We start from the raw sequence: 10964 nt of genomic DNA on the forward strand, positions 1-10964 counted from the left end.
ATTCGGAATAGTTTTCATAAATCTAAATCTAAGAAGACCTAAGAATGTACCTAAATCTAAGAAGACGCTTTCATCTTTGCCAACGCCATGAAGATCGGCTTCACTCCATAGCACATAAGCGGTAGGTGGTTACTGTGCACGTTCCCTTATGAAACAGCTACGAATCATCATACGCTCGTCGTTTAATGTATCGTCGTTGCGAATAATTACAAGCGAAAGGTAGCGATTCGCGTATACCTAAACCGTTAACCTCTCTCAAGAAGAAAAAATAATATTAATAATAATAAAGCAAATAAGCAGAAAAAAGCGTGCGTTCTAGGCAGTCTGTACTTAGCAACGTCCGCATTGTTCGAGTTAGTTCGAAATGTCGTTCGTTCACTTTTTCTCAGCGTTGGCCTCCTCTGAATTTGCTGAGTGGTCACCCGCGGTCTCTTCAGAGTGCTCCCCGGAGTGCTCCTCTTGTGCACCCGGTGCAGACGCTGGCTCGGCTTCGGCCGGGGCATGCGCCGCTCCGCGTTCAGCCGCAATGGCTGCAGCCTGCACCGGAGCGGGTGCAGCCGACATTGCCTCCATCTCGCTCCGAATATGGAAGGCCTGCTGGTAGGCAGCCACGGGCTGCACGAAGAGCGCCTGCAGCCGTGCACGAACACGTGCACGAACACGTTCGGTGCCCTTTGAAGGCCGATTGCAGAGACAAATAAAATCGCGTAGACTGATAAATGGCACTTGAGTTGTTCATCGGAGGCCCCTTCGGGTGCCTCATCGGTGCAATTTTCCTCGGTGTATACAGTGCGGTCCACAGTTAAACGGAACACTCTCGCATGTCTCTCTCTCTCACGTGGCTGGTGCACTTATTGGGCGTGCAAATTCAAGCTGTGTGAGTAGAATAGGTAAGTGTGCGTGAAGATGCCAGCGTCACCAACGACATGTGATCTTCGCACGTGCTCTGTGTCCCGTTCAACAGTGTCCCCCTGTACTGTGCGCTTATATACTTGTACTACAGCGTTGTCTTTAACGTTATATCTTTTCTGCCAAAATTAAGCGCTACTTCTGTTAAACCAACCCCCGCAGCCCCTCTACCACGGCCCTGTACACAGACTCCGAATTTCGCGCCATTACCACGTTACAACCCGCACCACCACGTGCTAATATTGTGGTAACATACAAATGTCATAGAATCGAAAGCCTATGTGTAGCACCACCGCCACTGCTCGTCACTACTAAGCCTGCCGACGACCATGAGTGATGCACCAAGAGTTAACGATGAAACTCGCCGTCGGCCATCGCAGGTTTAGCATGGCTAACCTGGCAGCAGGGGCGTAGCCAGGGGGGGGGCTTATGGGGCTTCAGCCCCCCCCGAAATTTTTGCGTGCTGTCCATGCACCGCCGACCAAAGCGACCCCCGGCACCGGAAATCACTCTGGATTTTGTCTAGAATGTCTTCTTGACGCTCGAAAAGACATTTAACCGCGAAGATTGCAAACTTGGGCTGGATTTCGTGGCAACGCCCATACACCGGGAGTCACATAACGCCAAGAAGTCCCATCCGAGCACAAAGTTTCAAGGGCGCTTTGATGGTGAGCGGGCTCGCCGCGGCCTTTCACTGAGGCCACGGAATCTATGGAGCGCATAGATATGAATTGCGACACTTTATGGGTGTAAATATCATAAGCTCTTGATGTGAAAGGTGGCATTGACATTTCCAAAGTTGTGCTTTAGATTTTCAATTGCGGAACTTTGTGGGTTTAATGTTGTTATAAACATTTGACGCCAAAGGTCTATTGACTTTTCTAAAGTCTTACATCGGAACATACAACGAGACAAGCCAAATCAACACACTAGCAGACGAGTTGACAAAGCAGGCAGCGGGGTCCAATGAGACGAGGCGTTGGGATGGTTCATTTGTGCCGTCATGTCACATAAAAAAATATCAACATTTTCTTTAACCTACGCCAGAACATCTATGTCAAGACACTAAAGCCAGCCAAAGTAACTACGTTCTTATTTATTTTTTCTACTTTGGCTTTTATTCGCGAGGACACACTGAGCCTCTTCAATTTTTTTTTGTTCTCACTACCCTACCCGCGGGCTGCCAGAGCCAGCCAGAGCGCGTACGTTTTTCTCGTATGGCCCCGACCACTATGAGGTGCACTTCGGTGCGCGATCGGTTTGCTCTGGCCGAGTGGATTTTCTCCTGACAGTGTTTTGGACGCTTTCTGGCTAGCAGACGAAAAAAAAAAACAATGGTCGCTCGCCGCCATCACTGTGGGGACTCGAAGGATTGCACCGCATTCCTTGAGCGGAACCTTTCCGGAAAGTCTTGTTTCGCCGCTGTAGGATACTGAGCAGTATGCGTAAGGTTCTCAGTGGACCAAGCGTCTCACGTTTTCTTCGGTATTCCTTCCGTAGCCCCATTAGGTGCCCGAAGTAGGCATTCGATTCTGGCCAACATACTTTCCTATGCGTCTTTTTTTTTTCATTTCGGTGCCTCCACTTCACAGAAAAAAAAAATACATTGTTGCGGCGCAGCGAATTCTCGCATGGTGAAAGTTCGATTTTGATACTTCTTTTGCGGAAAGTAATCGGCGACGGGACGCTTCAGTTGCCGGATACGTTTATTATATTATTGCGAAAGCAATTATATGGACACTCCAAGCGCATTCCTGCCGTCGCCGTCGCCCTCATGTTTAGTATAAAGTCCAAGGGTGATAACATCGGGACCACGCACTGCATGCTGTATGTGCGAGTGAAAGCGTAGGAGGGGAGGTGAAATGGGTGAGCCGATGATGGTGGCTCAGTCTTGTGCAATACATCGCGGGAAGTGGATGGAATGGGGCGGAATCTAGGATTCTGTGAATCTATAATTGTGAAACATGTTTATTTGCCTTGTTTGACGCATTGTATAGAGTTACTTCTTCTTACATACATAGACTCACTGGAGACTTATACGCATCCTTAAATATCTTGTTGCGAGGTTTTGTGTATACATGCAGTGAACTTTGTTTCCAGTGACACTTATTTGTCCTTTCTCAAGCCGTATTTTCGCATTTGTATATCCCATTGTATCTTTGCATTTCTAGTGTACGAGGGCGAGTCAAATGAAAGTGAGCCTACCCTAACCGCACAATAATGGTTCGGTTCATTATCTGCGAGGCATGCGCGTATGAGAACGGCATGTCTCATTTACAAAAGTGACACGCAGGTGTGAAGATAAATGTTCTTTAATGCTCTCATACACTGGGTTGAATATGGTTGCGTCACATAATGGACACTTCAAAAGTTGAACAGCTCGGTGTCGCGAAGTTTTTGACAGCAAGGTGTTTCCAAAACAGAAATTAATCACCATATGACTGCCGTGTACGTTGAACACTTCATTTCATTGACCACTGTGAAGCGTTGGAGCAAACCGTTCAAAGGACGTTGCAAAGACCTTCCAAGACCGGGCCAAAACTATCGTATAATATTTTATGAAAAAATACATATTTTACTTGTATTTACAGTGCGTAGCTTTCAAGAATTCGCTTGCAGCATCTTTGGCAATGACAATGCAGTTATTATTCATGTGCTTGATCCCTTAATAAATTGTGTAAGAGGAAGCTTTAGCTCGGGCCCAATCCGACGCGGCCTATTCAAATACTTTAAAACGCAGAAACGCTTTTCTGAGATAATCCTGCTAATCGCTTTTATTGAAATTGGTTGCATTGGAGAGTGAAAGTTAAATACTAGTGTCTGTTGGAAACAGAACTTCGATTTAGGGCCTGAATTTTGCTTAAAATATTTTGAAAAATTCGAAAGTTTGACAAAATAGAAGCACGACGTTTACAAACTAATAGCTATGCATGAAGAACAGATTTTGTGGTTCTGTAAACGGCATTTATTATAACAGTCAAAGCGGACAAGTTTGATGCGTCAATTTGTATCTTACGTGAATTACTTACATTGTGTACAAGGGTTCTGCAAAAGCCGTATTTCCACAATACTAAATTTTTTTGAGATTCATGTGTAGCATATCTATTTTGTCCGCTGTAGATGTACTATTAGATGTAATTCACAGAATTGTGACATCATTTTTCATTGTTGAGTCACGGAGTTTTAAACTTGATAGTTTCGTTTTCTGAAAATATTCAATTTTGGCCAATTTTTAATAAACAATTGACCACCTAAATGAAAAATTCGAAAATTCGAAACCAGTAGCCACTAAAAGTAAACTTTTTCTTTTAAAGGCAACAAACCTCCTCAAATTTGGTGAAGTGGTTGCAGGGAAAAATGAATTCCCCTTCTACATGTACTTAAATAGGAGCACCCGAGCTAACGCACCCTCTTAAGGAGGAGGCTGAGCTGCAACGTGCAGCTATATATATATATATATATATATATATATATATTGGGCCAGTGGCGTAGCCCCCCCCGAACAAAATTTCTGGCTACGCCACTGCCTGGCAGTGGTGAATGTGGCGATTCCGACTAGTAAAAAAGAAGACTGGTTGTAACTACTGTGGGCCTGCGATTAGCACCTCTAGAGCAAGAATTGAATACGCATCGAATAGTGCCAGAAGAAAATATTATGTCATTATGTTATTATGCGATATTATGTTTGATCGCGCACAGCAGACGATCTAAAATCCACATGTATTAGAACTAACAAACAGCGACATCCGAAGGCCAAATCGAATTGGATAAAAATCGATCCGTAATTCAATATTTTCAAATATTCTCACACCCCCAGAAGATGCCGTTTATTCAGCGTTGCTCGCAGTGTTTACCCATATCTTATTTTGTTTTACTAAAAAGGTTCCGCTTTCATGTTTAGTTTTGTTGTCCATAGGTAACGCTACAGACAGGCGGACTTCCAAGCTTTTCCCCCATTCAGTGTTTCAAAATGTCAAAGTCACGGTCAGCGAAGTTTTGAGGGGGTTTGGCTATTCAATTACATTGAACTGCTCTGCGGTTCTATTCGGTACATCATCCAATTCTGTCATATTGTCACGAGAGCTCGTGTAGACTTATGTAATGGCGGCATTTTGAGCCAATCGGAAAGGCGGAAGCAGCGCTCTAAGCCAATCAGAGCTGACAAGATGGCGAAATTGACAATGTCTAAAATAGCACTCCCCGCAGTCGCTCGGCTCGGCAATCTTTAGATACGCAACTATCGCCACGTCGTGGCGTACTGGTGGGGTTCCGATCCACGCCTCAGCAATAAATCTTTCGGGATAACCGGAGCTGATCTCGAAGGCTATGCTTTTCTCGAAGACTACGCAACATGAAGCGATTGCCGAGCCGAAAATACATCATAGACGCCTTTTTTATACATCATATATTCATAACCAAAGTGATTCTCACCTCCACACCGGCAGTGGCTACGATGAAATACGGCGCGTATGGCGAAAAGTCCTGCGTCGGGGGGACAAGAGAAACGAAAATCAGGGCGAGAACTCTCTAAACACGTACGCTTGACTAATAATAAATCCACGCTCCCCGGCAGCTCCGAGCAGCCAGTGCCAGAGTGATCGGAGGGCAGCCATCTTCTCTTCCTTTCGGAACAGGGGCCGTATCCAGCTACACAGAAATGAAATCAGTTTTGTTCGGCGTATTAATAAGTCTTTAACGCGAACATGTCGCTTTGACGAGGTGAGTTTTCGCGGCTCTGTGACGTCGCGCGACAGACAGGCGAAGTCGGCGAAGCCCGACAACGGTTGACCAATAGCAGAGGGAGAATGGCGAAAAAAGATCGAATCATAAATAATTATTTTTCGTTCTTTTGGACGAATAATCAGTGTGCACACAATCAGTGTGCACAATAATCAGTGTGCACACATCATATCAGATGGGGTGTTCTCGTGGTTCTCGTGGAAGAGAGGCGAAGTGCGGGTAAATTTTGGGATAAATTGTGGATGGCTGATTGCAAAATTGGCATAGAAAAGTTTGGAATAGCTTTAAGTTATAGCGCCCCACATTACCTGAACTTAACTCGATTATGAATGCTGCATCTTACACTCCCCAACTGCTGTGTCGGTTTACTCTACTTGTGCAAAATAAACGCACTCTTTGTGGAGTGGTGTACGAGATATGTGGAATTTTATTTAACTGTGGATGAATAAGCTTTTTATTTAACTATGGATGAATAAGCTGGACTCGTAAAAAAAATGGTGGCAAGCACACGCTTCGTAGACTGTTATACAGGACCGCCAGAAATCAAGTAGCCATCTTCAGAATTAGGCGGACGTTGACGTCAAATTCGGCACTCGGTATGACGTAAGCACCCTGGTCAACGTGCTCCGACATAAAATTAGGTGACAGTGCTTTTCTCCCACAACTACTGACAAAACAAAATGAATCAAAGTACGTTCGCGTATTTTATACACACCTCTTCTGTATGCAGAAGGCGACGCTGAATCTTCGCCGCGGCAGATGTTGGCTTCAAAAAAGAAAGAGGGGGAACACGAGTGAAAACAAATGTTGGCTACCGCCACCTTACCGAAACTCACTACCGCCAGTGCGCAGTTCCGCCCCAAGTCACTAACTCCTCCCTCCCCCCCCCCCCCCCCCGCAGCCTTCTCCCACCTCCTCTGCCCTCCAAAGAACTTACATTATGTATTATAGACATACTAAAGAAAAATAAAAGTTGAGCTAGGCCGAGAAATTGTTTGTCTAGAAGCCTATCATCGTTTTCCGCGCGGCAATGCGTCAGTTTTCTACACGTGGGAAATTTCCACCGGAGCTGCTCCTCAGTTTGAGCTTCCCGTGATGTTACCGCCCATGCGACCTCTCTCTATGGCGCTCTCGGTCAATCAGCAAGTGCTGACGTCAGAAGAGAGGGGCCGTAGTCCCAAACTGGGTGACGCCACTCCAATTTTCCATTTTCGCCATTTCCACGCTTACGAAAGCTCCGTTTCTCACTAAGAATGACGAGTTCGTTTTCCCAGAACCCTTATCTGTCAATCTAGTTGGACTTGATATGTTCCTCTAGTGTCGCTTTAGATTCATCTTCATTTCAATAAAGGATAACTGACGTGATATTCTCGACGTTCAGTTACTGCTTAAATGGAGGTCCGAAACTTCAAACATTTACCCCCAAAAATGCTTGCAAGACAGAGGGCACCCAAAATAGGTTACTATAACAGCGTTTCCACAGCAAGTTTCGGCTTTATTTGCCAAGAGGTGTCTGTGTGTCGTGACGACACGATGCCTAAAGTTGTCACGTGGAAGTTGGACATTGTGACGTTCTGGCACTCCCTCCGACTCGCTCGGCGCCCCAACATGTTTGTACTCAAGCCAAGTTTATTTCCAACGCGTACAGATTAGTGTTGAAGGCCACCCTGGCAAGTAAGCTACAGGTGTACAGCCTGACGAGGCTAGGGAAGCTCGTTGTGAGGCCCAATGTAGCAGCATAGCAAGTGATTGGTTAATATAATCGAAGCGTTGGAGATCATTGTTTCACTCACCTCGAACGGGTCGTAGAGCAAGTAGGCAGCGGCGTACAAGAGCATTCCTACAAGGCGCCCAAGCATGGCTGTCGAGCTGAATATCATGAGGCTCAATCTGTCCTGGAAAGAGAAAATGGTTAAAGCGTTAATGGTTAAAGGGGGCATTCGTGAATGCCGAATGACATGTGGTAAACGTTCTTCAAACTCATCATACCAACGAGAAAGACCATCAACAGGATTATACTGCTGCTTTTCGGGAACATGGTTTCCCCATTTCAGCGGAAAACATAGCCTTTTGCAGGCATGAACAAAAGATGACACGACAAACACGGCGCTCAGCTGACAAGTTAATTTCGAAGCTCTTGACCCTTCTTATACCAGTCAAGGCACTTCACTGCACATTTCATGCAACAAGGATATAAAAAACAAAACCAGAAGATGTTCCAAAATTACGATATATCAACTAAAGCCGTATTGCACATATAGACTTTCTTGAAGACACTTAAGCAAAGATCATTCATTTTCTTACATCATTTACCTTTTAATTATATTTCATTATTATATTAGTTCACATGTAACGACGCTGATATGGATGCCGACCGGTGTTCGATGTACGTCAAATTGCATCGGCTCTTAATGCTACTAGAATTGTTTGTCTATTCCGGCATTTTGAGCCGATCTATCTATCTATCTATCTATCTATCTATCTATCTATCTATCTATCTATCTATCTATCTATCTATCTATCTATCTATCTATCTATCTATCTATCTATCTATCTATCTATCTATCTATCTATCTATCTATCTATCTATCTATCTATCTAATCTTGTTACGCCAATTAACCCACTGGCCAGATATCTTGACATTGACTCCCCAGAATTTTTTTTTATATGTGACCAACACAAAACAGATGTCGTGGATCTTCTTGGTTAACCTTTTTTATGACGGCACCCATGTCGATACACGAAAAGAAATCTCATATCTAGATGCGCCAGACACATCGAGAATATATGCATAATCAACGGAAACAAAAATATTTGCTGAAGCTTTTTCAGCAAGAGGGAGGGAACCTGAATCAGAAAATTACCCGACGCGGTGGCTTAGCGGCTATGGTGCTGCGCTGCAAAGCACGAGGTTGTGGGATCAAATTCCGTCCGTGGCTGCCGCATTTCGACGGGGGCGAAACGCAAGAACGCCGGTTCCCCGTGCATTGAGGGCGCGTTAAATATCCCCCTGGTCGCCAAATTTAATCCGGGGGTCCGCCACTACGGCGTGCCTCATTATGAAGTAATGGTTTTTGTTAGTAGAAGTTGAATTCCGAGGCAGAAAACTAGTAGAGTTGAATTCCGAGACATAAAACTGAAAGTGGGCTTGACCCCAGGCCACATAAGGCTTTTCTTGCTTTCATTTTTTTTTAATCTTTGCCTCCTTTCACGAATTTGCGGGCGCTACTCTGGTCTTGCAAGCGTGCACCGCTGGGTTTCCTGCAGCACCAGGAGATGACGCTCGCCTCCGCATATCCCAGGGTACAAATATTCGGAGTAGAAACGACACCGTTATATGTGGCCTTTTTAGACATAACAGGAGCGCATGACAAAGTAGACTGCAACACATTGGGGGGCATCCTGGAAGGAGAAGGCTAGGGCGACGATTGTATGCACCTTTTGAGAGATATTTATTTAGGAAATACCGTCTGCGTTGAATGGGAAGGGGTGAGGAGAGAGGAATAAGTTGATACCGCCAAGGGACTGAGGCAGGGGTGCCCTTTATCCCCACTGCTGTTCATGATGTGCATAGTCAGGATGGAAAAGGTTCTAGAGGAAAGTAATATCGGGTTTAACCTCTCACACAAACAGGTGAGTTCAGTAGTTGAGCAGCAGTTTCCAGATTTGCTTTATGAGGACGACATTGTGTTGCTAGCTGACAAGTAAGTGTTGCTAGCTGACAGTGACAGCACGGCATCGCCGACGGCGACGGCGCAGACGCGCCTCGAGCGTCCCTACGACTGCTATGGGAATAAAAGCTGCACGTTGTAGAGAAGGCTCGTGCAATATATTGACAAAATTATTGAGCAATACCTTTGCATTCTAATAAACAGAAGACGGCGAGAAAGCAAAGCAAACATTTGCTAATGAATCATTTTGCGGTCTTTTATAGGTCTTTTAGAAGAAAGAAAGACCCTTTTTAGACTCTAAATATGAACAAATCATTTGTTTGGTCTGTAAATCTATTAGTTCGCAACTGTGTTCCGTTTCTCAGCGAAGTGCACAAAGCACAGCTGCGCGCGCCGTTTCTCGATGAGCATCGCGCTTTAAGTTCGATCCAGAGTCGACACGAGAGCAATCCCATCTCTCTACCTTTCGCCATTTCCCATCAATGAGACCTACCTGTTGTGATTATGCATTTGAAACGAGCCTTAACAAGACCACTGCACCTGAGCGGCGGCGACGATCCAGACGACGACGAAGCCCACGTTCACCGTCCTGAGGAGGCAACCGGTGCCACAAGACAACCAGACGTAGGGACGCCCTGGCAGATGAGATCTCGTTAGATCAAGTTGGATTAACCTAGCTAAACGTATATTGTCACGTGGTGGTGACGTTGAAGAACACAGTAGTAATACTGTGAAAGACAAAAGTAACTTTTATTGGGCGAACCTTTGCCCACAAAAACAGGCTACACTTGTAGCACAACGATAGCGGCGAACACGGTCGGCGATCGTCGAAAATCTGATCAGCGGGTCAAGCGCGTCGGCTTTTATACAGCAGTCATCGAACGTTCCAGACTAATCGTTGGGACCCGCATGCCTTCTACAAAGTTCTACACCATTCGTGTCAAGCGATGAAATCAGATAACACAAGGTTCGGCGACAACAGACAGCGGATAGAAGCATCGATAACTTTCCAGAAACTTCGGATACGTGCAGGCGCGTCCCGCGCTGTGCGATAACATTTGTTAGGCGGCAAAACGTGTCGCCCGATAAAGACAAGTACACGTGTCAATATTACAGACCTCCTCACTGAGAAACGAGGGCGCTGGGACCTCGAGACACGAAAGTGCTGGATTCATAGCGAGTCGCTAGATTCATAGCAGTGGGACTATGAATTACACCCTACGCGAACTAACGTACAGGGCTCGGAAACCGCGGTTTCCAGCTATAGTCGGTCACGTACTATCAATGACAAACAAGCTCTGCCCACAAAAGCCCAGTGCAGTTACCTTTCACCTCTAAAAGAGAGCCGAGCAAGATGGAGTACGCTCACATTTTAACGACTTCGCTCTGTTAACGTGTTTGCTAGGCTAACTGGAAAATAAAAACTCGTTGTCCCAAGCAAAAATATCACACTTGGCTGAGGCACTGATACCAGTATACCTCATAAAATTTTGCCAAGACGCTCAGGTTTCCCCACAATACCATTGAGACAAAGACACATCTGCACGGGGCAGAAGGCCGTTTTAGGACGCGCAATACGGCTTAAGGTAACAGAAAGGAGCAAATCTAATTGACTGGCACATATATGCTAATTCTGTTTGAGT

General features: G+C 45.4%; 1 protein-coding gene across 1 annotated transcript in view; it reads right to left on the minus strand.

The window, feature by feature from the left end:
- Window positions 1-10964, minus strand: part of LOC135910623 (uncharacterized) — a 19411-nt gene continuing 8447 nt past the window's right edge. Inside the window, exons 4-8 of the mRNA XM_065442628.2 lie at window positions 9862-9956; window positions 7443-7544; window positions 6365-6415; window positions 5341-5391; window positions 1-630 (exon numbers count right to left, since the gene is read on the minus strand). Of these exons, the coding sequence (XP_065298700.2) occupies window positions 376-630; window positions 5341-5391; window positions 6365-6415; window positions 7443-7544; window positions 9862-9956 (554 nt within the window). The 3' untranslated portion in view covers window positions 1-375. The remainder of the gene's footprint in view (window positions 631-5340; window positions 5392-6364; window positions 6416-7442; window positions 7545-9861; window positions 9957-10964) is intronic.

The sequence above is a fragment of the Dermacentor albipictus genome, chromosome 2 (genome assembly GCF_038994185.2).
Source record: "Dermacentor albipictus isolate Rhodes 1998 colony chromosome 2, USDA_Dalb.pri_finalv2, whole genome shotgun sequence".
In the NCBI taxonomy this organism is placed as follows: domain Eukaryota; kingdom Metazoa; phylum Arthropoda; class Arachnida; order Ixodida; family Ixodidae; genus Dermacentor; species Dermacentor albipictus.